Here is a 27755-nt window from a genome sequence, read left to right as displayed (position 1 = left end):
CAAAGTGAACATTTTCATTGTTTCCACAGCTGAATCTAACAAACGGTTTTATTTCTTTTTGTTTTTCCCGAGCAGCAGCTCCAAACATCCTTCCTGTCAGCATCTTCTACACAGCGCTGCTGTGCAACAGACAGCGTCCAAGGCTATTTTTAAACGCAGCTATTAGTATGCCATATCATAAACCTGAATCATTTATATGGATTTTTAGGGCCGGTTATTGCGTGTGCTGTGTGATGACGCGGTGGTCAGGTGTTGCCTCATATAACCAGGGGAGCTGTCCGAGTGCTGAAAACAGAAGAGAACAGCACCGCTACTGAGGAGATGTCATACACCCTTACTGCTGTCTGAGCTTTACTGCCAAAGGTAAACCGCAATTTCTTTTTTATTTATTTGATTCAGTTTTTAATTCTGATTCACATCTAGACGCGTAAAATTGAAAGACAGTCTTTTTTCTATTTTTTAAGTCACAGCTTCTCGCAGATTTCGACACGTTCCGTTAGAAAGAATGAAATAGAAAGGAAACTAGATCCTTCTACAGTCGGGGATTACAGTGAGTTGTAATAACGGAGGATTTTTTTTAGTTAATGTGGATGCTGACGGGAGGAAATTTGATTTTTTAAGACGTTGTCAATAACAAGGCGGGGAGTGACTCATCCAGCGATGTGAATGTTTCTCCACACGCACACCGACACATCGTTCAGTTTGCGAAGCGTAACTCCCCGACAGGCGCACAAACCCCAGATCAAAACAGAATTGTTTACGATCGTGCTCGCTGCTTCCTGAAAAGCTTTTAGTTAAGATAACCGAAGAGAGGGAAATAATCTATGATCTTTTTTCTCCTCCCAGCTGCTTCACCATCATTGTCCTCTCTCTTGTTTTCCAGGTAATAATTTGCCTATAATGCTGCATTTTCACCACAAGTTGCCCGCGGGGGGAGCCGTGGTCCTGCTCGCCTTCCTCCTTCATGGATGCGCCGTGCAGGCTGCGTCTCTCCCCCGTCACTACAGGCTCCGAGGCGGGGAGAGTGAGGGGCAACCGGCTGCGTATCCACCCAGCGCTGACATGATGAAAGCCCTGGAGTACATTGAAAACCTGAAGCAGCAACGAAACGGGGGCCAGCCTGAACCTGTGGATTACGACGAAGTGGAGAAGTTCAGGGTCCTGCTTCAGCTCGCCTCGCAGCAGGACGAAGGTCCCGGGGATCACCAGCCTTCCCCGGGCATGCAGAGGCAGGACATTACCGCTGAGCAGCTGATGAGAGCTCTGGTCAGGTCCCTCCAGGATCAGACCGGGAAGGACGCAAAGCTTAGCCCCGCAACGCCGCCGAGAAATGACCGCCGAGCTCACAGACACCGCACCAAAGATACTGAAATGCCTGAGGGCGCACCGGTAGATTACGGTAACTTCCCCAGACCCCACAAGAAGTACCCGCTGATGTTTGAGGACGAGGAAAATACTGACGCTTCCAAGCGGGCCACCGAGGACCTGGATGAGCAGTACACACCCCAGAGCCTCGCCAATTTGCGGTCCATCTTTGATGAGCTCGGGAGGATGCCCACAATCGGTGGGCAGAAGAGAGACGGGGACGACGGGGAGGAAGAAGAGGACCGGCTCAGCCTGAGAAACCAGGCCTATGAGGATGTGGCCGGAGGCGAGGAGTGGGTCCCCGTGGAGGAGAGGGAAGAGGCGGAGGAGATGGTCAACGGGAGCCATGAAGAAATGGACAGGGCGCTCAGTGACCAGGAGGAATCAGAGAGGGAGGAGATGCAACGCCGGGCCAACCAGAACCAAGAGGAGGCTGATGATGACACTAAGCTCGTAGATTACTACCTGCTGAAAGTCCTGGAGATGAGCGACCAGACGCAGAAGAGGGATAAGACCGGTGAGCAGAAAAAGAGACTGATCCGTCCCTCTATCGTGGATCCTCGGACCGTGAAGGAGTTGCTGGAGCTTTCCCTGAAGCTGCACGTCCCTCCACAAGACCTTATCGATATGCTGCTCACCGAGGAGCTCCGAAAGCTCCACCGCGATCCACAAGCCGTGGCTCGTTACACGAATGCTGGCCAAACCCCCAAGATAAGGTACTTCAGCCGCAGACTGCCGCTGAAAAGCAAGACTGTCCCCGATGATATGGACAGAGAGGACTTTTTAGACATCATCGGGGTAGAGACAATCAGTAACGAGTACCCCGTGGTGCAGAGACCCATGAAGACCTCTCAGCCCTCAGACAGAATGCCTGCTGCGTCCAACCCTGCTGCAAATTCAGCTCCAGTTAAAATCCCCCCTCCCTCCGGACGCAGGGAGAACCTGTTTCTCTCCGAGCTCAACAAAATGCCCCTGAAGCGTGAGGCTGACGGTGCCGACGACGACGACGATGGCGGTGACGTAGAAGACGAGGTGACAACATACCTGGCGGCCAAAATCCTCACAGAGTACCCCAACACCATCACCAAGCGGGACACCCAGGCGCAGCTGAAGGCGCAGTTCCCGTACGAGCTGTACGAGCGCGCAATGGACTACTTGGGGCAAGCGGACAGTGAGAAAAGGCCACTGGTCAAGAGGGAAACCGAGGAGGCCACAGAGGAGAACGTAAAGCCCACAGAGATGCAGGGGAAAGAGAAGATAACGGCCAAAACCTCGGCCCCTCAAACCGTAAACGAAGAGGAGGAGCACCGTGAAAAAACAGTGGCCGGGATGTAGCCAGATGTCCTGCCAGACGCACGAAATTATGAATTTAATATATATACTGTCTGAAAAATAAAGTTTGGTGGACGTGATCTAGTTTACAAATTTCTATTATATGAACTATAGCCGGTATGACTAATAGCTCCCTAACAAAAATGAACTATAGCACTCTTACAAATCAAATAATAATATAAAAAAAAAATAGTCCCTACTTGCTGCAAGAACCTTATATTATTATTAATATATAGTTATACAAGAGATTTTAGGTCCCTCCCTTAGGATGTGAACCTCTTACCAATCTCAAATTGCCAGTTAATAAAGAAAAAGAAAAAAAGAATAAATTAACAACCAAACCCAAGTTATTAAAGATTTGTGATGTTGTTGAAGGTTTGTTTACATTAAATGTGTTTGTAAACAGCACTATATTTTCAACTGTAATCAAATGAGTAACAGTGAAGATGCTTATTTTTCATCCATGTCAAAACTATTCAATTACATATGTGAATATTCATGTAAATTATTCAGTATGATGCTGAGCAGGAATTTAAAAACACAAGTACACGGCGTATTTGGAGTACTATTGGAATATTATAGGAATTTTTCATTAGGGCAGTGTGCTGGCCTCAGAGCGAGTGTTGTTGTGACTCGTGATATATTCAGGGTTAGTGGATTTAATGTTGTTATTACAGATAATTATTTCCAAGTCTCAATATCAGAACGTCGCCTGCCTTCCAGCCCCTTTCATACTGCGAAGCTCTGTATTGTTGGCCTACCAGTGATTGTGCTATGTATGCTCATTTTTAAACCATTTTTGTACATGTTCAACAATGTGTGATCAATCACAGATGAATAAAGCATCAGCGGTATTATTTTTCTTCTTTCTGAGTTGTGTTGCCTTATTAAACAAATATAAATGTTGCATATAAAAGGAAGCCAAAGCAGCAGGTGCATTATTTTGGGGGGGCGGGGATACAGCGACATAAACACGCGTATTCATTCACATGAAACATTCAGCGCCAAGATAACAAGTGACTACTCAAAGCAGATTGCTTATCAAAAAACATTTTATTTGTAACATCAGAAAATTCACAACAAATGTATATATTTAAAAAAAAAAAGAAAAAAGAAATCACACCCACACTAGCATAGCAAGTGCCCTTTTCAAAAGACTAACAGTCAAACAGACGTTGTATGTCATACACATTAAAAACAGCAGGTAATCATTGGTATCAGTGTTATATCAAAACGAGTTATGTGGTGTAAGTAACTCCATAAGTTGCTGAGTGATTGGCACAAAAAATAAAAAAATATCAGACACTTCTCAGACAGACTGCAAACATTAATTTCTGACATATTAATACACGATAAATACAGGAAATTTGGAAATCTAAACATCACTTCCTGATCATGATTTTTTTCCCTTTAAATACCCATCATCTTGTTATTACTTCAAATTTAATAACTGCAACTGACGTCAAAAACCCCTCCCAACCCCAACCCATATCCTCCACACAGAAACACACCCATACAAACTCTCCTTTCACTTGAATGCATTACTGTTAATGTATATCAGAGTCACTACAAAAGACATGATACACACAGCTATGATTTATGCAGACATTCAAGTAAAGCCAGATTTTTCTCTTCTGAAAATGTTCCGTAGAATCGAAGTTCGCTCCATTTCCAGGTTCAGAAACGTATGTGACTCCTATATAGCACATCTTGCTCCCGTCTTCTTCCTTGCTGTTAGTTCATGTCCTTTTGTCCCCACCCCCACAAGCTAAAATGCAGGTTTGCTCATGTACTCCTCCAATGTCTAAGGAAAAAAATTAGAAAAGAAAGCACAAGGGGGAGAAAAAATAATCAGGTTCTCAGACTCCAAAAAGTGCCGTATAATACAAAATCATATCCACAGTCACACATCTACACATCACCTGTTACAAAGTGCTGAGCACACCAATACACTAACATAAGCGGAACATCTAACCTTTCTCTCCATATTCAAGGTCATCCAAACAGCTCCACCTCATACCACTCACTGCTGTCATCCTGAAGCGATAATGGTCAAAATGAATGGGAGACTACACTGCATAACTCTAGATGAAAAGTGTTAATCAGCCTGACTCAGGAGCACCGAACAACACACCCAGCTACGCACAGAGCCACGAGCCTACAGGGAGAGCAGGAAGCATCAGCCAAACGCTAACATTTAAAGAAAATCTGTCTCACACTAACACCCAGAGAGAGAGCGAGAGCGAGAGAGAGACATAAGGGGTAAGAAAAACAGCAAAACACAGACCTATAAAACAAAGAGGGAGCAGCCACTACTATCCACATGCCTTTTAGTTATGAGGAAGACAAAGGCACAACAGGGATCACCACATTTGATTGGACTCTACATGGCACCGACTACTTCGCACGCACACACATCACGTTCCCATGTCAGAGCCTCATACATATCTCGTAAGTGTTGCTTAAAGTAACAGTAAGGACTAATTTCAGGTATCTGGGCCTTTCAAAATACCCCACAACCATGATTTAAATAAATAAATCAATAAACTTTGGAATACTTTTGAAAACATGGCAACATTGCTTTAAAAGGAGACACTACAAGTGAAGTCTGTTAAATACAATGTATCACCATTAACCTTCTCCTGTTGAGCACTTACATTAACTATATTTTTTTGGTATTGCAACTTTTTAACTAAACACTGAAGAGAGCTGATACAGATTTATTCCAGCCTGTCATTCTTTAAGGTTTGCTGTATGTAAGTGCTACTGAAATGGGGATTTCTGAGGAAAACTCACAAGAAAACAGCATTTCAGTGTCTTTTTTACTAATAAGAATTAACCAACAGACATAAACCGTGAAACTTCCCAAGAGCTGCGAGTAAATTTAAAAAATAGGCACTGCCTCCTTAAACATGCACTAATTTGCACAGTGGACAAAATGCATATTTTAGACATTTTCTTTTTATGTCTGAACAAAATAACAACAATAATAATAATAATTTTAAAAAATCCAAATAGGCCAGAATCTCAAAAATCAACCAGTGCATGAAGAACACATGCCTATGCCTGCAGTGTCTCGCTTTATACACTGAGCCATGCAACAGATGTTACGTGCTCACACCACAGGTGCAAGTCACAGTGTTTTACTAAGTGCATTTGTGCGTGTGTGCGTGCATATCAGTGAATCTCACCTCCTGTAACATGTCTGAGGCTTCAATGGAGCGATTCACAATCTGTTTAGAGGTTTCCTGGACCTCTCCTCCCATTAGAAACTCATCCAGGATAAAATAGGCCTTCTCAAAGTTAAAGATAATGTCCAGCTCACACACCTGAGAGGATGACGCAGTTATTAAATTAGAGAAACTACAGAGCAGAGCATATTCTTAGATCCGATCTTTGCAGCCTAGTTCAGCAGTAATGTGATTGATTTTTAGCAACACTTTACTTCAAACTACAGCTGCATAACGAATATGAGAAGGTGAAATACATTGCCAAAGTATTTGTCTAGCAGCTCCACGTAGCGGTGAATGATCTCCAGGGCTAGCAGCTCATTTTCCTGGCTCTCTACTCCCAAACAGAAATACAGGCTTGCATACCTGAGGAGAATCAGACACAGGTGATTAACAGTGGCACTGTGGGGATCAACACCCATTGGAGAAGTGTCAATAAACACGTGAAGCAATCTTACCGCTTATAAACAATCTTTAGGTCTTTCCACTGCATGAAGTTGCAGGAGCGGGGTTGCCGTGCCAGCACCATGGTGGTCATGTCCCTGATAATCTTCTTCTTCTCACGATCCGACATGGACGTGAACCACTTCTGCAGACGCAGCTTCCCCTGGCGACTGAAGAGCAGCATGAAGCGCATCTAACGACACAAGAGGGCATTGTCAGTGGGGAAATCGTGGCGCGTGTCGAGGCAGCAACGATGACTCACGCAAACAAACACAAATCCACATCAAGTTAATCCCGAGAAACTTTATCAAGCAGCCGGCGCTGCGCCCACACGCCCACACCAACACACACAGTCACAATCAGGATCAAACAAGTGGCTGTGCTGCTGGCACGGTTCATTAGCGAGTAACTTCACTGACCAAACACCGTCACAAGGGGGAAATAAAGGGCTTGACAGGGAGTAATAGTGAAGGTCACTGACAACTGAGGAAGTGGCAGTTTTCAAGTGAGCCAGCGAGTCCAGCTTTTGGATGTTTGGATAAAGTGTTTCCGAGCACCGGTCAGGTTTGAGTACATATCAAAACAGACATTAGTCTCCTTCATCCCCACCCCCGCTCTGTCGGGACCACACTGCAATGCCGTTTCCTCTCATTGTTAAAGTTAGGCTTCAAGAATAAATATTACTTTGTCTTCAGGCTTTGTGGAGCATTTTTCTCCCAATCAGAAGCGAGAACATGCAAGACCCTCTGAAATATCATCCTGATTTTAGGTTTCATTTAAAGAAAAAACAAAAATCAGACTCGACTTTAAGAGCACCAGGTTTTTGCTTGCAAGAAAAAAAGAGAGAGAAAAACAGGGGGTTGTCTCAGTAGTGAGGTCTGTCAATTATTTTCTACCATTTAGGTCACCAGTGAGGCTGTAATGGCTAAACCCTGATGTGCAACAAAGAGCACACTTAAAAGCCAGTGAACACCACTGCAGTCATAAAGAAGTATGTGTAGTATGACACAATTGGCGTGTGCTGCACAACATTTATGAACCAGCCTGTTTATGTGTCATTCAAATGAGCAGCTGTATTCAAATATCTGAAAAACCCATTAACTAAAGACAGAGGGAAAACACAATACACTGTTATACAATCTTTAAAGAAGAAACATATTCTTCTATTATAGCCATTCAGGCCAATAAAATGAAGACGTACCAGTTCTTCCACTACTGGAAACTGAACGGAAATGAACAATACAGATGGAGATAACATTATTAGACTGAGTGATAGTCAAGCATTAAACACCAGAGACACAGTAATACTTAAACAATCCGTGTAGGGTCATTTACAGGTGTGTACACCCCTTAAGAGCTCACAGGCAAATTAATATGTAAAGCATTAAACAGCCAGCAGGGCAACGCTCGACGAGAAGTCACAAAACCTGTTTTCTTACAGAATAGACCGACTGGTAGAGCACACACCTTACTTCCCAGTGTTATTAAAAGCAGGATACACACAGTAAAAACTTAAAGTGGAAACCAAGTAGACTCTCATCAGGCCTGAATCGGAAAACAAACCTGCCCCAGTGTACCAGGAAGTGCTGTTAGAGGCGCAGTTTCTAGCTTTAGCTACCTGTCAGCGACAGCAGGTGCAACAGGTGAACAGTCGGGGTATTTTATACCTACAGTCAAGCGCACAAAACAAACACATTCGACAGAAACTTACCATTTTCAACACCAGGCCGAGGAGCTACAAAACACCGTGGAAATATTTAAAAACTAAGCACTTTAACCCTCACAAAGGGTCAAACTGTCCGGATGGACACATATCTATCCTCCGTGAAGTGAGTACAGGGTGAAACTTGGCTAACTCCGCCCACCCTGCCGCTGGGCAGTGACGCGTCATCGGTACTCACAACCATCGTGGATTGGTTATCCTGGGCTTGTATTTCCAGGGATCCGCCCAACCAGGAGCGCCCTTTAAAAAAACAAAAACGTCTGCCACGTGACTGTGGGACCCTCGTTAATGAATGAACTGATAACTGGCATCACTTGACTGCTGTCAGGATGTGTGTTTAAATGTTATTCCCGGTCAGAGTCGGCAGAGAGCAGCAAGCGCATCCTTCTCCCGCCTCATGTGATTATGATCTGTCACACAGCTGCTTGAACAAGGACTGGAAAACTTGATGCACTTTGTTTGGGATTGTTCCTCATTTGAAATCATGTCTCTGTACCGAAATGCCATCTGGTTTTTGAATGGAATCCAGCAATATACAAGGTCAGTAGGATATCATTTTGGTGTTGATCTGCTGTGTGTAGGGATGCTGTCAAAAGATGCCTGGTAAATATCAACCTTTTTACTTGGTATTGTTTTGTTCTGTCTCTCTCTTTTTTCTTTTTTTCTTTTTTTTAACTAAAATTAAGATTTCTGCCCTGTGACATGCATTTCATGTTGTTTATTCCACCCCAAAAGCTGCTCCGCAGAGCCATATCAAAGGTCTGATCACTGTGTGGCACAATCATCACACAAACTGCCCTTTATGTACAGTTACAATAGTTCTATTGACAGCTCATGTGTCTTGAGGATGACAGTCTCATCGCCCGACTCTTCTCGAACTAAAATGTGGAGGGAAAAACAACAAAACAGGCTGTCAATCACAAGCCGCCTTTTGAGAAATGATCAGTCCTCGCTTTGTAGCATTACCTTTATTACATGTTTTCTGCACGCCTGTAGGAAGGGATACGAGGTGGCATCTAAAGAGTTTGATCCCCGGGACCTGGATGTGTCTGTGGTGGGGAGGTCTTTTATGATTACTGGAGCCAACAGTGGAATTGGAAAAGCAACAGCCGTGGCTATAGCCAAGAAAGGTACACGTCAGAGGGTTGTGTTATCTGTCAAACACCACCACATGATGATAGCAAATATAACCTGATGCTTTGTCTCCAGGTGGCACAGTCCACATGGTTTGTAGGAACAAAGATAAAGCAGAAGAGGCCAAAGAAGACATTGTTACTAAATCTGGGAACACGGTGAGAATATTGACTTTGAATAAAGAAAGTTTTTTAAAAAATCAACTGATTTATGAGAAACAAAGTGATGCCTAATCTTCATATTCTAGGAAGTATACATCCATATTGTGGACATGGCCCAGTCACGCAAAGTCTGGGAGTTTGCAGAGGCCTTCAAGAAGCAGTATCCATCACTGAATGGTTTGGCATGTATCACCTTTATTCTTTATTACAATAAATAGATTTCAAATCCTCTTTCCTAAGCTAACTGTGTTAATGGTTTAGATTTAGTTGTGTGATTGGACTTTTTCTCTGCTTTGGCAGATAAACAATGCAGGGTGTATGGTGCACAAGAGAGAGCTGAACGCTGAAGGGCTGGAGAAGAACTTTGCCACCAATACCATGGGTGAGATTTTATTCTGATGGTCAGACCGTTATCTTGCATAACAATTTTTCAATTTTTTAATTTCCTTTTTCAGGGGTGTATATTCTCACACAGACTCTTATACCACTTTTACAGAAGAGCCGGGATCCAAGAGTGGTATGATTACACGCATAAGTGCACACAAACAAAGTGTTCATCTGTGTAGTGCAGACAGCATAATGCCACTCTTGTCCACGTTGTAGTGGGTCATGGTGTTGTAAGCACACTGATGTATTTATTCCCCCCCGCCCTCTATTAGATCACTGTGTCCTCAGGAGGCATGCTGGTACAGAAACTCGAGGTTGATGACTTGCAGTCAATGAAGGGCTACTTTGATGCAGTTATGGTCTATGCGCAGAACAAGGTAAGACAGGAAGGTGTGGTCCAGATCTTTTTAAAATTAGGTTTGACTCTGCTTTACATTGCACAATACCATGTCTGACTGGTTATATAGGTCATTTAAAGTCATGGAGAAGATTGAGGTAAGATATAAAGAGGCCACATTGTGTTGTTCCTTTTCAGAGACAGCAGGTGGTGCTGACAGAACAGTGGGCCAAAGCCAATCCTGTCATTCACTTTTCTGTCATGCATCCAGGCTGGGTAGATACACCAGGTACGCTCATTTGAGCAACAGTTGCAGTTTTTCTTGAATTGTATCTTAATTAGTCTTCCTCCTTTCTCAAAAACCGCAAATACAATTAACAGCTAGATCTATTTTCTCCTTGTTTCCAGCCGTTTCTACATCAATGCCTCAGTTCCACCGGATGATGGAGGACAGGCTGCGTACTGTAGAACAAGGAGCCGACACCGTCGTGTGGTTGGCTTTGTCCAGGGTGGCTTCCAGAACACGCAGCGGGCAGTTCTTTCAAGGTAAACAACACGAAATGTGACGGGCTCCTCCATATTTTCTGTTTAACCTTCTCAGGTCAACTCAAGCATCGTCATCGTCTGGCGCCACCAGTTCTGACAGCTTACATGTGTTGCAGATCGGAAGCCTGTTCCCACCCACCTCCCTCTGGCTTGGACTCACAGTTCGGCTGAGGAGATTCAGAGTTTCATGACTCAGTTGGAAAATCTGTCCAAAGCTGTTCAGTTGCAAGCTGATGCAGATCCCGCTGGACCTTGTAGACCGCAGTTTGTCTAGTTTGTCTGCTTCTCCACGTCATAACCATATGACCAGCTACTGGAAAAGATGTCGTCAATTCTTAACAGGCCTCCTGTCTACAACAACAGTTGCATGTTTATGAAACTGCATTGTGTACTGTCACAAAATATTGATTAAAGACGAAATAACTGACTTGGTTGCATGTGCACTCATGTCTTTTATATTTACATTACAAAAACAGATTTCTGACTCGTGCTTTATATTTGGGAATGTGCACAAATGTCCACAGTGCTTAAATTTCAGATGTGCAGTTGATGTCTGATGAAATAGGAAAAAATGGCTTCTCTGCACCTGGGTGCTCAGTCTCTTTTATGGCGCCACATTGTTACATATTTGCACAATATTACGGCAGTAAAGCCCAGCCTAACAGATGGAATGTGGGGAAAAAAAAAAAAAAATACCCCTCATTATCTCCAATTCAGATAACTGAACCGTGACCAAGCGTGCTGGGAAGGAAACGCTTTCCTCTATATAAACACCAGATGACAGCATCATATCCGTTGGGAGAAAATACTTGTGTTCTTGCAGAGCAGCGGGATAAACTAGATGTTTTCATCCTCGACTGTCTGGGTGTGGATGTAAATGCTATTTCCACAAAGGGTCAGCAGAGAGCAGTAAACGCTCCCTCTCAGCCTGCTTCTTTTCATACTGATCCGTCAAGGCTGGTTGACAAACACCAGTAAATTAGCAGACTTCTTGCGATTGCTTGCTTGAAAAACTCCAGCATTTCACAATCGTTATTTTGTAAGAATCCACATTTTTTTTTTTTTTTTTTTTTTTTTTTTTTTTAATTTTATTTTTATACAGTATTGAACCAAAAAAATAAGTGGTGCATTCACATTTTTCCCAAGGGATTCTTTTCAAGTTTGAGCTCTACAAGGGTAAAACAGTGAAAAGCTTGAAGCTGGATCCATCCATGTTAAAACTCTCAGGGAACAGGAAGTTTGGCCAGATTTAAAAATCTAGAAGATTTTGATGGATTCTTTTTTCCTGTAGTAAGATTTTTATTCCCCATTTATGTGTTTACTGTATTTTTTGGAAGGGGCGATGAGTCGGGTTCCCACTGTCTGTCTCTAAAAGAAACTTCCAGTCCATGCGTAACAACAGTCCAAAGAAAAACAACTACCCCTCCCCCTCCCTCCAATCCAGTCTCTTCGTCGTCTCCTTCACAGTTCATCTTCTATGCAACGTAGGTGTACACTTTACGGTCCTCTGGTGTCCTCGCCAAGTATTCTCTTTCTATAAGTCCCTCTATCCGCTTTTTGATTACCACAGGGCTTGGAAGAAAACGTGCCCGGAGCTGCTGAGTGACCTGAACAAACACACAAAAAAAAGAAGAACAAAAAGTAACAGCATTAAAATTGTTGTTCATTATTTGAAAAAAGAAAATGGATTCTGTAAAATGGACGAGTTCCTTACCTCTGCAACCAGGACATTGTGTTGCATCTTCTTCCTCGACTTCATGATTCGGACAATGGCTGCCTCAATCTCATGCTTCCTGTCGTCATCCACTTTCTGCCGAGTCTCTTTCCTTTCAGGGTCTGATTCACCTTGTTTAGCAGCAACTAGAAAAATTGGATACAGGAACTGTATTACAGAAAGGAAGTGTCCTAACTCCACTTCAAGGATTGCTATGGTTACACAGCCACCATGTCACAGTAAGTATTTCAGAACAGAAGCCTTTATTTATGCATATCCCTAAAAAAAACAACAACAAAAACTAAACAAAACTGAAAACAGCAAAAGATTGTGTTTTATTTTGAGTTAAAGAGCTGTATGATATTCTACTTGTGGTACTGAGTCAGTCAGTATTAGATAATATAAGTACTAATATGCAATACTATTATATTTTTAAAAAGCAAAGCGGTGATGACCCATAGATCCTGGAGTGTCAGCCGTAACGGACAGAAAGGGTCCCGGAAATGACACAAGACATCAGCGAGCTCTGGTGCATTACACACAGCCTTTGCTCACCTGTCTGAATTTTGACTCTGTGCAGTCTCGAGGTAAACTGATCGTTGACTGTAAACACATGTCCATTTTCTATCTCCTTGGACTTGGGCTCCTTAGTGAGAATTCGCTGTGTGGGTTTCCCGCACGCTAAAGACTGTAATGCTCGCACCAACTCTCGCTCTGGAATATCTGTTTCCTGCTGAATCTCCTGTAGAAAAGAAAGAAATTGGCTTTAAGTTAGAGCTGGGCGATAGAACGATAACGATATGTATCGCGAAATAAATTTTTCTCGATAGAAAAATTTAAGTATTGCGATAGGCCTCATCTCTTGTCCTCTTAAAAGAAAAAAAAAGAACAGCCAATCCAAATTAAGTAGCGCAGAGCCGAACCAATCACAGCCGCAGCGTCACGTCACGTGACTTGTTACGTACAGCACAAGTGCCAAGGCGCACATGTGTATTTGTTTGGGAAGCAGCCAGCCGCCGTGCTGCCCGGGTAATGGAGGAAATGAGTGTGCCGACTAGAGAAAAATCAACCGAGCGCGTGAGCGAAGGTTACCGAAGAAAAAACCGATGATGGTTCCAATGCTGGAGAGCTTGTCGAATGGAAAGGCCACAGAAGTTCCGTAGTGTGAAGGTATTTCGGCTATTTCAAGTCTGACAAAAAACAGTAGCGCGCACTGTAAATTGTGCCAAAAGCAAGTCTGGAAATACAATAAAGCGGTGCATGCTCAATCTCTGATTGAAAGCGCTAATTCATCATTCGGCTTTTGTCAGACTAAAGTAACTGTTAAAACTGTTTGAAAAGCTAAACTATACAACAAGGAGAGATTGAGAATTTCCTTTTAGTTCTCAGTTTATTTGATATTGACAAAAGTTAGTCAATTTTGTCTGTTCTTCTGTAAAACGACCTAAGATTTATTTTTAGAATTAAAATTTTGTTTAAGTGGAATTGACAATTTAGTAGTCTGTTTTGTTTTTTCTGTTTTGAAACTTAAACCCTTTAGCGGCTGCCTTTTGTGTAGTTTGCAATATTTGCCTTTATTTATCTGAAACTGAAGTCTCATGTTCCTTAAGTACATCTGCCCTGTTGAACTTATTATGGGAAATAAATATTTAAATCAAAACAAGCTGCTGATTATTTCACATTTTACTTGTGAGCAACGGCACATTTAAATCTTACACATATAGTTATTTGGCTTATATCGTGATATATATCGTTATCGCCTGAAATGAAAAAAACATATCGTGATATGAAAAAAATCTTATATCGCCCAGCTATACTTTAAGTAAAAAACTGTGACACCAATATGTACAAAAACACACACATATATATAAAGACATAAAGTCATATAATGGTAGAGTGCAGCCATATAAAAAGTGTGTTCCCACCTCAAAAGCGCACTTTTCTCTGTTGTTGAAGAGCATGAGGATGGTCATCTGGAAGGTGGAGACCTGTAGTATGTGCTTGCGAGTGTTAGACCCTGTCACCTGGGCACCTCCCATACCCAATTCTGAACCATCCTCCTGCACATGGAGAAGGTTTAAAAAAATGTTTTGCTGCTTAACAGAAAGATTATGAAAATCCTCAATGACACTGATTTAATCACAATAAGATGCATTTTAATTTCAATACTAAAGCAGTTTTGAAATGCAGAATCTACCTTTTTAACAGCTCCATAGAAAGTTGCGTTTAGGTCAGCTCCTCCCATGTGATGCTGTAATGTGAGCTGTCTACCACTGTGCTTAGCTAGGTAAAATCTGGTAAATAAAAACAAAGGCAGTGAAAACCAATAAATGAAAAGTACACTGAGATCTTCTTTGTATTGCAAAACATATGAGGAAAGAGGATTACCGTCTGAAGACTTCAAAGGCGTGTCTGGGAGCAGGGGGGATGGTGCATTTAGGTGTTGCAGACTGTGTGGGCCAGTAGCCAGTAGTTAGGACTCTTACTGTGAGGTCCACACCACTTAAAGATGCCTGGAACACGTACATGAAAAGCAGATAACATGACTACAAATCCATTACAGCTTCAATGCAGAATATCTGGTATCAGACAGAGTAAGAGAGCGAGACAGAGAGATGGTACTCAACAAATCCTGAATAAAGAAAAAAAAAAATCCCTGGGAGAATTCGGCCCCAAAAGAGACAATCAACAGCCAAATTAATGACCCTATGAGCCAATCATGTTGTTGCACTAATGCATATACACACTAAAGCCTCCACTGTGCAGTTTAAGGCATGTCTACTATTCTAAAGGAAAGATGTGGGTCAGTGTACTTATCTTTCTGAGATTACTGTATTCATAAAGTAAATTTGCATTTGATATGTTCAAATGTTCCTTTGGGGTGAGGCAGAGACGATCACATCAGCACTCTGGACATGAGTAGAACTTTGACTTCTAATCTAAATGTGCTTTGTGACCACAAGTTAATGCTCTCTATTCATGCTTTAAAACAGGACTTCTAAATAAACCTAAACAATGACTTCTTCTGCTTTTTAATTTTATTGTGAGACATGACACCAAACATCACAAAGTGTGGAGATAAGGCACTGACAGATACATATTTGGATATTTCATCAAAATAAAGTGTGTGTGTGAGAGTTGAACATGCAAGGATGTGCTGTGTAGCTGTATGAATGTGCGATGTGTGGGTGTATGATGCTCTATATCTTAAATCCTGCTGTGCTATCATAGAGTTCGTCAGCTGTGCTGGGTTTTTCTATGTGCCTTGTTTTTCTGACTGACTTACTGATGTAGTTTGTATGTGTTGCCTGAACTCATCCATGGTAGTGTTGGAGATGCTCATGTCTCTGAACATCCCTTCCAGTTTCGAGGTGAACTGACAGCCGCACTCTGTCTGTAACAGAAAGAGACGAAGAAAATGACGTGAACCCTCTGACAAAGATTTAGACAGGGTGAAGAGTGGAGTCATGAGATAAATGATATGAGAATGTACAAGTCCCATGCATAAATCTATATACAAAACTACTACTTTTTAAATGGTTTTTACCTTGAGCTTAGAGATCATGTTCTTTTCTGAGTCGTCTGAGACACTCTTGTTACTGAGCAGCCGACGACCCAAATGCTGCTTGTAGTACCTTTCAAAAACATCCTTCTCCTGCATGAACCGGAACAACACCATGGCCTTGTCAAGAATCGACTCCACTTCCTGTTCCGTCAACTATTCAAACAAGAAAAGGGGAGAAACAAGATAAAAAGTAGAAGTTAGCTGCTAACAGAAAACTCTAAATGACTCCCAGATCTAGTTAATGTTTTTGAAGAAGCCACTCACCCCTTTGACTCCCTTCTTGAGCTTGTCATCAATAAAGAGTGAAAGGTACTCTGGAGAGCGGGAATTGAGGTTCAGGAAATACTCAAAGTCTCCAGCTATAGTTTGTTTGAAGAGTCTGTCGTTGTTGAAGGCCTCAAGGAGGAACCGATCAAATCGTGTTTTCAGGTCTAGCAAACCCTGTTCAAAAGGTGGTAAAAAAGAAGTTATGTAATCCAGCACGATACAAGTCTCTCTTGGTACTTTAAGCATGATTAACCTGATATTTAAGTCTTCTAATGTTACACTTTTTTCAGATACCAGAGGCATACCTGAATGTAGTCAACGGGGTTCTTGCCCTCTCCCTCTTCTGACACCAGAGCTTTGCCTTGCTCTCTCAAGTAAGAGCTCATACACTCACACATCGTTTTCAGGCCATTTGGCACACGACTGAACAGCTTGTACATGCATGCCAGGTCTAAGAGTGAAACGTGAAGTAAAAAACAATGAGAAAGGAAATTCTTTGGTGGTTTATTTATTTATTTATTTTTTTATTTCTGAATTACTTGCACAGAAAAGTCATGAATGATTTAATGCTTTTACCTTCCGTCTTTCCATTCTTAAGCATATGGACCAAGCCAGAGTTCTCCATCTCCACAATGGTCTTCATGTGTTTTGAAATTAGCTCCCTTTCCACTACTTTGACAATGGGTTCCTCTGTGGACTTGTCCAGGCAATGCATAACTCGCTCAATCTCTTCATTGATTCTGGCCTCTACCTTCTTTATGTAGACACTGGCACAGTTTTCTGCTAAGAACTTTTGGCTTTCCATCTGAAACAAGCACATATTATGTGTTGTTATAGAAATTATTTAGAATAGCAACAAAAAGACGGAGTAAAAAGTGCATAGCAGACTCACCTGAAAGAATTCTGCTGACATATCTAAGAAAGGACCCTCAAAGTCCTCCTCGTATACAGACCTGCCATCCAGGCCTAGAATCATCAGCATTTGGCAGGCATTTCTGATAGCTCCCCTGCAATGAATTGTAGAGCATTCGAAATAAGGACAGGAAACTAGCTCATCACTCAATTTTGTACTTGAACAAACTTTCAGTTCTGAAGTAAAGGTGTTCTAAAGACCAAGTAGTGAAGCACTATTCTTTCACACCTGTCTACAACCTCTCCCTTTCTTTCCCGTGCAATCATGTCTAGTAAGGTCTGTCGCAGGTGATCCCGAATGCAGCCGTAGCGCACCACCTGGTCTCTGAATATGATGAGGCCGAGGTTGTAGACATTTTCCACATTGTTTTGCTGAACATAGACCCTGTCCTAGAAGACATGAGAACAGAAGAAGCAGTTTTCTATGAAAATATGTACTATGATAAACTATGGTATCAAAAAAGGGATGGATTTGCCGTACTGTGATTATATGAATACATAGTAGCATGTAACATTTACAAAGTAAGAAGTGGCTTCCAATAAGGTAGGTTGTCAGCCTTCAGTAGATTAAAACAAACAAACAAAAACAAAAAAACACTGTCTGGGCTAAAGAAAGAGGACAGTACAGAACTTAAGACCTCCAGGACAGCTGTGTAGTCTCTGTACTGACGGTGCCATTGTTTAGCCTACTGTTTTGCTTACAGTGACCTCTCAATCACTCGCACACAGCTCAACACATACTTTGAACCTTAGTCCTGCCAAAGGTAAACAACTAGCACTGCCAGTCTTCTGACAAAACAAATAAATACAGCAACAAAGCCTCATTGTTAGTCTACATATAAAACTAAATCTGAATGTCAAAGTCCAGATTAGCGTGCATGCAAAGGTTGGCCAGAGGTTAACACAAATGGCCATCCCTTAAATATCACAAAATTATTTCCATGTGCAAAAACACCAAACAACAGTTACAAATGCTCTACGAAATCTTAAAGATCTCTCACCATTACTGATATCCAGCTTCAGAACAATTTACATGAGGCGTATGACTAAAACACAAATGCATACCTACCATGTACATGAGGATGTCTCTGATCATGACCATGGCAGTCTGGTGGTCATTCCAGGCCTGATTCAGTGTTTGCAGAAAATTATTATTTAAGGAGTTTAGGACATCTTCCCGTACCTGAAGATATAAATAGTCAAAGTCTTCTCAACATCTGGTGTGGTATTACGAATAATTGCCTTCTTTCACATCAATTCTCATCTTTGTATAAAATACTTTGAAACTGATGAAAGTTTCTTTACCTTGTTGATGAGGTGCTCAGTGACCACCTCCCTCAGGCCTGTGTACAGCTTCTCTCCATGTTTGTGGAGCACCATTGTGTAGGCATTCCTGTACAGCTCCTCAAAGCTCAGTCCACTGTTGTTTTTCCTCTGAATCTCCTGGATAGCATTCTTTAGAAGGTCCCAGATGTTGTTCACATATTTCTCATCCATTGTCATCTGTGAGAGAAAAATATTAAATTCAGATACTTTGATTAATGCCTTTTTTGTTTACAATAAAAAAGGATTAGTCTTTCCAAAGCAGGTCTATCTGATGTATCTAATGTCTTTTGTATACTCTTGTATATGGTCAGTAACTGTTTTGTAAAAATATAAAGACATAACTTTTTTCTCCCTTCTGTTGGAAATTAGTGTAGGAATGTTGAAAGCCACATCTCTGAAACGAGGAAACAATGCCTGGACTATTCTGTTGTCTGTCACATATTTTTGCATGTGGCATCTGTCAATATTCTACCAAAGAGAGAGAGAGTGTACCATCTACTACAGCAACCTGAAAATTATGCCAAAAACAAGCAAGGGCAGCTTGTTTAACAGGTTACCAAACACCCTGCTTCCTGCTTCATAAAAAAATTAACTTTTTTTTCTTAATTCATGACAAACAATTAAACATGTTGTTACACTCTCTAAATCAAGAAATAAGGCCATTGAGTCATAACATTTGAAAACAACTGTATCTATAAAGAGGTAGGTAAGTAGAAAGTAGATTTGAAGTCTCAGCAGAAATGTGGAAATCTTAACCTGATTTCAGTGGAGAACAAGAGCCAAGCTCTTCAATCTGCTAGAAATGTTTTTCTCATTCCCCGCCCCCTTCTATAAATACCTTTTTTTCTGACAGTTGCATGTTGATTACTGGGAGTGTAAATGACATGGTAAAGCTTGCATCTCTTAAGGCAGTCTATTATGCATTTTGAAAAGGTGTTTAGGATCATCATCTATATCTTCGTTGTGTGTTCATCAAACAATGCACCATTTTTTCTGTTTTTTTTTTTGCCAAATATACCTCGCTAACTACTGCCAAAAATCATTCTTATTTTTGCTTCATCATTTATTTGGGGTTTTTTTTTTTTTTTCTAAACTGTCCCAAATGTATCAAGCTTGATCAGATGCTTATGTGCAAACGTCTAAGTGTGAATTTGTGGTAGGGGTGGCTGTGATGGGTTGGCCAACATCAACACCATAACCTGTTCAAGTTACTGGCCATGTTTACTTTAGCACCTTGTTGGGATGAAGTTGTGCTAGTTCTCCAGCTAACTCTGCATGACAATGTGTGTTGACATTCTCCGCGGGGGGAAGCAAACGCGTAGCGTGAATAAATAGCAACAAACAACCCTGCTTATCGTTACCATAGCGCACTGATACCTGCAGACTGACTTAGCAAATGTCAAGCCAGCTAACACGGCCAGGCCCGCTACTTAGCTAGCCATCTTCTCACTGAAGTTTCAATTAATGCTAACATTAGCTCATGACAAATGACGGTGACATTTACAAACCAATAAGCCAGCTGGCATTAAATAAACTGCACGATAATACGCCCAAGGTAACTGCTCAGATTGAAGCAGTTTTCGCTTGAGTGACATTTTTTTTTTTTTACGATTGAGCAACTAGTTAGCAGGCAATTACTAGCATAAAGACCTGTCATCCCCTGACTCGTCTCATAGTTTCGGCTCGGTTCACAAAGCTCATACAGATCTAAGTACTCACAGGAAAGGCTCGTATCCTCATCTTGGTGTCCTTCTTGGTGGTGCTTTTGATGTTGGACATGATTAGTTGCAACGACTATCCTTTCTAAGTTGACTTAAAGACTACATGAAAGGCAGCTGCTAATTTGCTTTCAGCGCCCGGAAAGCGACAGAGAAACTCGGTGACCTCCCCTGTGGGAATTAGGTCGCCCTGTGTGTCTGTTGTGTTGTTGTCAGTCGTTCTCCTCAGTGGTTTTGGCTAGTGTTAGCTTGTATGCAGTGATGGCGGACGGCTGTTCTCCACTGCGCAATCCGAAATCTCGCGAGAGGAGAAAAGTCACTAACAGGTGCATTCCACAGGTTGGAAGTTAGCAGTTCTTTTTTTTTTTTTTTTATTGACAAAGCACAAACTACAGATAAAAATTAACGTAACACAGTGTCAGGGGGGTTTTCATAAGAAAAAAAAAAAATAAAAAAATAGATACAGTCTCGTAAAGAATCACATAATATTGAACAGGGAACATAAGTTTATTGTCTTGACAGCTTTTACGTTTTGGGAATGTTGTATGGTTTTAACATATTGTTTGGTTTCATTTAAAAAGCACTGAAAGGATGGTTTTGCGTTAGAAAATTTCAATTTATGTATATGAAATTTAGCCAGTAATATCAGTAAATTAATCAAATAAAATTAGTTTGTCCTGTCCGTGGGGTACTTAAAGAAACCCAACAATATTTTCTTGTAACAAAGAGAGAACTCAGAAAGGATAAAAGAAACAATAAAAACACAAAATTCTTGCCAGAAAAGATTCACGTACAAGCAGGACCAAAATAAATGAAAAATATCTTCCTTCACACAATTACAAAATGAACAGTTAACATTAATGTCCTTTTTATAACGTACAAGAAAAGATCTGGTTGGGGAAAAACGATGAATAACTTTAAAAGATATTTCCTTTACTTTGTTATTTAATAGAAATTTTGACGGTAAGGTCCAAATCTTCTCCCATTCCAGGTCCTGGTATAAGTTATTCCCGTAAGCGACAGCTGTTGGGACACAAGTTCTGTCTTTTTGAAACAGAGTTCGTATTTCACAGTTGTTTTTCCTCTTTATAGAGGGGAAACAGACCTGACCAAAATAGGTAACAGCAGGATCCAGTGGTAAAGGGGTCAAATCATTAACAACAGGATTTCTAAGCAAAGTTAAGACCCCAGCAGGGATAGCATCAAACACTATGGCATATTCTTTTGGTGGAACAGGAAGACCGTATGAATTCAAAAATTCTGAGTAAGAGAGTAAACCTCCAACAGGATTTAAGCTGTGCAACAAGATGAATCTCATGATCAAACCAGTTACCTAAAAACAAAGATTTATGTTTGTATAAAATGCCTCTATTGTTCCAAATATAGAATCTATGTGGCGAAAAGTTGTGTTTATAAATCAATGACCAGGAAAGAAGCATTTGTTTATGAAAGTTGGATAGTTTTAAGGGAATTTTATCGATATTGTAATGACAAAGCAAAAGAAAGTTAAGACCACCAATTTTTGAGAAAATATAATTGGGAATAAAGTTCCAAATTGAAGTTGGGTTCCTGAAGAATTATTTTATCCAGTTTATTTTAAACACATTGTTTATTGTAGAGAAGTCAAGAAAGTTTACTCCACCATGTTGGTATGAGTTGGATAAAACAGATCTCTTAATAAATGAATGATATTCTTCCATATAAAGTTATAAAGTCTGTCAATATCCGCCAGGGTCTCTTTATTTACACCAAGAGACAAAGCAGAATAAATTAGATGAGATAATCCCTCCGAGTAAAAATCTCCCTTTAATGGATAAATCCCGCTGCAGCCAAGCATTTAGCTTATGTTGTGTTTTATCCAAAATTGGAGTGAAATTGAGGGAGCACCAGGTGGATTGATTTTTATTAATGATGATACCAAGGTAAGTGACAGACTCTTTCACTGGGATGCCAGCAATAGACAGACTGGTACAATTTCTAAGGGCAAGCAGTTCACATTTGCCAATGTTTAAGTGGAGTCCTGAAGCTAAAGAAAAGGCATTAATTGTGTTAATAGCTATCTGCACCTGTGAAGCATTTTTTAAAAAGACAGTGGTATCATCAGAAAGCTGACTAATGAATATTTATTTATCCGCAATTGTTATACCTTTCAGAGGACTGCGTTTAATATAGTCAGAGAGGAGTTGAGCACAGATGAGAAATTAGTATGGGGAGATGGAGCAGCCTTGCCTGATACCGCGGTTCAAGTTAAACCTAGATGATGTACCTGCTTGTAGTTTGATGGAGTAATTTACATTTTTGTACATTGTATTAATTGCATTCTGAAAGTAAGGACCAAAGCCAAATTTGTCCAAAGCCTGAAAAATAAGACCATGTTCAATCGTATCAAACGCTTAGCAGAAATCTACAAATAAGATAAAGCTATCATCCCTACACAAATCTGCATAATCAATGAGGTCAAAAACAAGTCTAATGTTGTTGGAGATGTGTCTGTTAGCCATAAAGTCAGACTGAGTTTCATCAATATTAACATTCAAAACAGCTTTCAGTCTTTTGGCAAAGATCTGAGCTAGGATCTTATTATCATTATTAAGAAGGCAAATTGGCCTCCAGTTGTCAATATAAGTGGGATCTTTCTTTGGCTTTGGGATTAAGGTTAAGACCTTATAAAGACCTTGTGATAAAGTGTGTGGGTGTGAGAGACTGATTTATAAGACTTTCAATGTATACATTAAGAATAAATGGAGCCAGTTGATCTGCAAAGCTAATGTAAAATTCAGAGGTTAAGCCATCGGTTCCTTGGGATTTATTAAGTTTAAGACGTCGAATAGCAGGTAGCACTTCACCAATAGATATCGGCCTATCACAGAAACTCATCTGATCTTCCTTTATTGTTCACGTATCAGGGATTTGTTCCATAAAGTTCACAGCAGCACTCTCATCAAAGTCTGACTTGAATAAATCTTTATAAAAATTGGAGAAATATGTGGAGACTTTTCGGGGGTCATCAGTTATGATACTGTCAATATTAAATCTCCGAACAGCACTAAGTTTAGAACGAGATTTCTCTAATTAAAAAAAATAGGATGAGTGTTGTTCACCTTCTTCTAACCATCTTCTCCTTGATCTCACAAAGGCTCCCCCTGCTTTCAATTTATAGATGTCATTTAACTTGTTGCAAAGCTAAGTCAGTTTTATCTTCTTCAGATAGGTTCTCTGGTGGGATCTGAGTGAGAGCAGATATCCTAGTAATTACATTAATTTCTTCAGCTTTCCTTTGTTTTGCTGCAGATGAGCCATACTCTCTTAAATATTTAGCGGCTTCAAATTTGAAGAGTTCCCAATTTTGACAGTAGAGATGACTGGTTAGGGCTTTATCCCAGAAACGTTTGATTAATGACAAAATATCTTCAATCACTTTTTCATGTTTTAGAAGGGAATTATTAAGTTTCCAGTAGCAGCTCCTACAAGTTTGGGCAGCATTAGGATTGAGAAAGACGTGAAGTGATACCGCTTTGTGGTCCATGAGTGGAGTAGGCATTATATTGACTATAACATTATTCCTATCTAAGCAATCAGAGACCAACCAGAAGTCAATACAAGATTTAGAAGAGATGGATTTGTTACTCCATGTAAATAGTCTTGCTTTAGGGTTTTTAATTCTCCAAATGTCTATTAAATGAAATTTCTGCATAAATGTATTTAAACAACAGGACAGAGTGTTATTTGAGCTAGGTGGCCATCTGTCTAGTGAAGGATCTGGAGCAATGTTAAAATCACCTCCAACTAATAACAGGAGGTTAGGGTATTTGGATAACCAGATCAAAAAGCGTGTTTCAAGGGCATCCAAAAAGAAGTCATTATCAGACTTAGAATTAAAACCATACAGGTTGGCAAGAAGAAGTGTACCATCAATGTTGACAATCATCAACACATAGTGTTTTAGAGTGCATAACGTTCCCATTAAATTTGTTCTTCAGAGTAATAACTCCTGCCAATCTTTCTGATCCATGTGAGAACCATAGGTCCTTGCCCCACTGCGTTTTCCACAAAGCAGTATCCTTAATAACAGAGTGTGATTCTTGGAAAAAAACAAAGTCAGTATTCTGCTGATTTGCAAACAAAAACAAAGCTTTTCGCTTAACAGTGTCTCTTAAACCCCTGACATTGAGAGAAAAAAGTGATCTAGACAGTGCGGCTTTAACACAAAATAATGAACAGTTTACTTCCCTTAGTTAACATAGAACTGGTATTAACAACATTTATCCTGAACCTCAAAATTGTAAATAACTCCCTTGTGACATCTGTAACTTTATACCTCAAGGAGGGCATGAAACCGCCATCAGTGCAGGTGCAGCTTGATCATCGGGTGAAGTGAGCGCTGGGTGCACCTCTTTCCCTTCAATGATCACACCAACCCAGGCAAAGTGAGCTCTTTTTCCTTCTTTTCTTGCAGCATCAATAAGAGGCCAGAGCTTTACTCGAAGTGCTCTGTCAGCAGAGGACAGATCTTCAGTGAACCTCAGGTGATTTTCTTTCAGAAAGGAGCAGTTTTTAGCTTTCCTCCAGATCTGGTCGCAAGCTGATCTTATCACAAATCGAATGATGACCAGCCTTGGTTTCTTCTGATTTTCGTTGTAGTGGCCCAGGCGATGAACTACATCAATGCTGTTTTTGAATCCTGCCCTAGTTTCCCTGGCAACAGCGCAGCAGATGTCGAGTACTTTTCTGGCCATGTCTTCTTGCTTTTGCTCAGGGACACCTGAGAGCCTGAGGTTCCATCTCCGATGATATCTTTCAACTTCATGACTTTCAGTTCTACTCAAGGTTATTATCGTTAACGAAAACTAACGAAATAACGAAAACTAGAAGTGAAAAAACATTTTCGTTAACGGAAATAAAAAAAAAAAACAAAAAAAGGAAAACTAACTAAAACTGTAATGAGTGTTCACAAAACTAACTAAAATTAACTGAATTTATAGCAAAAATGCGTTTAGTTTTCATTGATGTGTGCGTGTCATTCAATAGTGAGGGGTGAAAATTAAGTTTAGTTTCCAGGTTTTTTTCTTGCTGTGTCTCATTATGCCAGCAGGTGGCAAGTACGTTAGTCGAGTCGTCTGTGTTGGTGCTCCGTCCACGCGCAGAATCATGTCAGGAAAAGTCTGGAGAAAGCACCAGCTTCCAATTTGGGATTACTTTGAATATGACTGTGTTTTGGATAAAGCAAGTGTCTTGTAGTGGAAAGAGACAAATTATGAGGGACATTTCTAAAAGGAAAAAAATCCCACAAACCTTAAAGTGCACTTGAAAAGCTCACACAAGAAGGCTAACCTAGCTTACCTGGAGAAGGTAAGGGAGCACGCCCAACCCTCATCCCCAGAAACAGAAGCTAACCCCAGGCAAGGCAGCGTGATGCATCCCGAGACAACAGGACTGGGATATCTACATAACTGTGTGAGTCAATTGCCTTAACACCCGGTGCTGCAAGAGTTAATAGTCTCATTGGGGCCAAGATATACATTTTATAGTTGCCTGGTATCAATGGTTGTTCATCTGCCTTTATTTATTTATTTAAAGAACCCATAGGTGGGATGTGAGTTGTCTGTCTCTGCGTGTTAGCCCTGCGACAGACAGGCGACCTGTCCAGGGTGCAGGGTATGGTAGCTGAATAGCAACATACCCAAGGATAAGCAGAAGAGAATGACTGATATGATGAAACTGGGATTTTGTTACACTTTATTGAAAACACAACTAAAACTATAACTGAAACTAATCAAAACTAAACTGAAACTAAGGATTTTCCAAAAAATAAAAACTAAACTAAACTAGCAAACAATTGGTAAAAACTAATTAAAACTAATATAAAATTGAAAATCTGAAGTCAAAACGAAATAAAAATAAAAACTAATGAAAATTGCAAAACTATTAAAACCCTGGTTCTACTTGAGACAATCTGCTGTTTTTTCACAAGTAGCTTTAACTGTTTTGGTGACATTCTTCAAAGATTGTACTTCCAAGAACATGAAGTCAATAGACTTCTTCATAGCCTCGATGTTAACAGTATTCTTGCTGATCATAGCCTCCAGATTATCTGAGCGCTCATTAATGAAAGTAGCAATGTTGTTTTGCACATCAGCAAGAGTTATATCACTGTCTTTGTGTTTTTTACCATCGGATCTGGCTGGTGTATCGGGGTCCGAATCCGGCAGTGGCATCAGTTCAGCACTTTTGCTGCGGTTGTAGTCATGTTCGGCAGCCACGGCATTCTTGGGGGTGGTTTTTGAGCCAGCTACACCTGTATTTCTCTCCATTTCCTTAGTTGCTCCTTTCGATAGACTTTTAAATTTCATGGGTGTTTCTTTTCCCTTCCTTTTACTACCCTGAGTTGTTGGAAACATCGCGGAGGTGGCGGAGCTTTCCTACTGTTAGCTGAGCTATCGCTTTGCAAGGAAGCTAGGGTCACGAAAAAGTTCTTTTAAGTATGGTTCAGGAAGCCGTTACTTAGAAGTACAGCATAAGTGTACTGAAGAAACAGTCAGTAGGATAACTCACTTGTAATTCAGAGAAAAACGACGGCTGGAAGGTAAGTAAAACTGCAAAATCCTGCTAAGCCACGGAGAAGAGCGTCTACCTCGGTCGCCATCTTGGCTCGGTTAGCGGTTCATAGTTCTTTTTACATACGTTGATGGTTACATCGGCAATAATAATTAGACAATAAAAAAGTAAAGTATTGACTAAAGTATTTTATCAACAGTTTCATCTTAAAGTAAAACACAAGAAAGCACAATGGATAGAAAAAATATTCGATTACCTTTTCAATCCTTCATAGTACCGTCAACTTTATTCATCTCCCACGGCCATTTGTAAACGAGGACAGGTTGCTAGAAGATACATATAGGAATTTTGTGAAATATATTGTAGTTTGACTCATCGGCGGACCGCAGGGAGGGGGTGGGGGGTGTGGCTTACTGGGCTTAAACCCGGGTTGTTGTTTCAGAAGCCCGGGGTCTTTTGGAGTGTAATTTGTTTCATAGTTAGATGCCTGACTGACAACTGTATAAAACAAAAACTACACACAATACTCGAAGCACATAGGCACAGTCGTAAATTCCCCCTAATTTTGGTATGATCCGAGCTCGGACACTAGCCGACTGAGCACAGCACTTGTGAGCGAGGGGGAGAAGGTGCTGCGTGCGAATTTGCTGTAGGAGAAGTGCAGACAGGCAGACAGAGGAGAGCTAAAGTTTGACCAGGTACCAAAGCAAATCAGTCGTACTGTACAAATAATGTAAATATGACGCTGTATCACAAAAGATTGATATCAAACTGATCACTTGACCCATATTACGTTACTTGCTCTTCGAGTGAATCAACAAATGGCGAAATGAAAAGCCGAACAACAATGCTGTTTTTTAGAGTCTTAACTTACATGTGTTTATTTCATATTTTCAGTTGTCACCCTCCACGGCTAAATAAAGCACTCTAAATCGGTTTCAGTAATGTACTGATTTACACAACAATGGACATAAGGGGCTTCTTTCAAAGAAAAAACTCAGGTAAATGTTATTTTGTATATTATGCTTTGTATGTTGTT

The 27755-nt window shown here is 40.8% G+C and overlaps 4 protein-coding genes across 6 annotated transcripts; 2 read left to right on the top strand and 2 right to left on the bottom strand.

Moving 5' to 3' along the window:
• The first annotated feature begins 279 nt into the window (after nt 1-279).
• On the top strand, nt 280-3563 carry scg2b (secretogranin II b). Its single transcript, XM_031755878.2, has 2 exons — nt 280-363; nt 884-3563. The coding sequence occupies exon 2, from the start codon at nt 901-903 to the stop codon at nt 2698-2700; it is 1800 nt and encodes a 599-aa protein (XP_031611738.1). The 5' UTR covers nt 280-363; nt 884-900; the 3' UTR covers nt 2701-3563.
• A 168-nt stretch (nt 3564-3731) lies between these two features.
• ap1s3b (adaptor related protein complex 1 subunit sigma 3b) lies at nt 3732-8245 on the bottom strand. Of its 2 annotated transcripts, XM_031755941.2 has the most exons (6): nt 8083-8245; nt 6386-6564; nt 6185-6293; nt 5889-6026; nt 4673-4734; nt 3732-4501 (listed from the first exon to the last, which is right to left on the bottom strand). In XM_031755941.2, exons 1-5 carry the CDS (start codon nt 8083-8085, stop codon nt 4693-4695), a joined length of 471 nt encoding a protein of 156 aa, XP_031611801.1. In that variant the 5' UTR covers nt 8086-8245; the 3' UTR covers nt 3732-4501; nt 4673-4692. The 2 variants fall into 2 exon arrangements, with proteins under 2 accessions (XP_031611801.1, XP_031611802.1); XM_031755942.2 differs by lacking the exon at nt 4673-4734 and having other exon boundaries at nt 8083-8240.
• A 158-nt stretch (nt 8246-8403) lies between these two features.
• LOC116332836 (dehydrogenase/reductase SDR family member 12-like) lies at nt 8404-11337 on the top strand. Its single transcript, XM_031755903.2, has 10 exons — nt 8404-8634; nt 9091-9224; nt 9304-9386; nt 9476-9571; nt 9690-9771; nt 9845-9906; nt 10049-10153; nt 10312-10402; nt 10522-10659; nt 10776-11337. Exons 1-10 carry the CDS (start codon nt 8543-8545, stop codon nt 10931-10933), a joined length of 1041 nt encoding a protein of 346 aa, XP_031611763.1. The 5' UTR covers nt 8404-8542; the 3' UTR covers nt 10934-11337.
• Nucleotides 11092-27121, bottom strand: LOC116332837 (cullin-3-like). Of its 2 annotated transcripts, none has more exons than XM_031755906.2 (16): nt 26973-27121; nt 18423-18620; nt 18187-18300; nt 17347-17507; nt 17098-17212; nt 16782-17010; nt 16511-16656; nt 16203-16379; nt 15921-16091; nt 15660-15767; nt 14762-14886; nt 14571-14667; nt 14299-14433; nt 12929-13115; nt 12374-12519; nt 11092-12266 (listed from the first exon to the last, which is right to left on the bottom strand). In XM_031755906.2, exons 2-16 carry the CDS (start codon nt 18618-18620, stop codon nt 12135-12137), a joined length of 2241 nt encoding a protein of 746 aa, XP_031611766.1. In that variant the 5' UTR covers nt 26973-27121; the 3' UTR covers nt 11092-12134. The 2 variants fall into 2 exon arrangements, with proteins under 2 accessions (XP_031611766.1, XP_031611764.1); XM_031755904.2 differs by lacking the exon at nt 26973-27121 and adding an exon at nt 20163-20450.
• Between the last annotated feature and the right edge of the window lie 634 nt (nt 27122-27755).

Source organism: Oreochromis aureus, linkage group 18 (genome assembly GCF_013358895.1).
Source record: "Oreochromis aureus strain Israel breed Guangdong linkage group 18, ZZ_aureus, whole genome shotgun sequence".
Classification (NCBI taxonomy): domain Eukaryota; kingdom Metazoa; phylum Chordata; class Actinopteri; order Cichliformes; family Cichlidae; genus Oreochromis; species Oreochromis aureus.
Note: the sequence above shows the minus strand (reverse complement) of the source record. Positions and strands in the feature narration are given on the sequence as shown.

Coding starts and splice junctions, on each gene's coding strand:
- scg2b (XM_031755878.2), top strand. CDS start 901: ATGCTGCATTTTCACCACAAGTTGCCCGCGGGGGGAGCCGTGGTCCTG.
- LOC116332837 (XM_031755904.2), bottom strand. CDS start 20,222: ATGTCCAACATCAAAAGCACCACCAAGAAGGACACCAAGATGAGGATA. Junction 16,657..16,781: donor TAAGAATGGAAAGACGGAAG/GTAAAAGCATTA, acceptor TTTCACTCTTAG/ACCTGGCATGCATGTACAAG. Junction 14,887..15,659: donor AACACATACAAACTACATCA/GTAAGTCAGTCA, acceptor TACGTGTTCCAG/GCATCTTTAAGTGGTGTGGA.
- ap1s3b (XM_031755941.2), bottom strand. Junction 6,294..6,385: donor CTAAAGATTGTTTATAAGCG/GTAAGATTGCTT, acceptor GATTCTCCTCAG/GTATGCAAGCCTGTATTTCT. Junction 6,027..6,184: donor TAGACAAATACTTTGGCAAT/GTATTTCACCTT, acceptor TCATCCTCTCAG/GTGTGTGAGCTGGACATTAT.
- LOC116332836 (XM_031755903.2), top strand. CDS start 8,543: ATGCACTTTGTTTGGGATTGTTCCTCATTTGAAATCATGTCTCTGTAC. Junction 9,225..9,303: donor CGTGGCTATAGCCAAGAAAG/GTACACGTCAGA, acceptor CTTTGTCTCCAG/GTGGCACAGTCCACATGGTT. Junction 9,387..9,475: donor TTACTAAATCTGGGAACACG/GTGAGAATATTG, acceptor TTCATATTCTAG/GAAGTATACATCCATATTGT.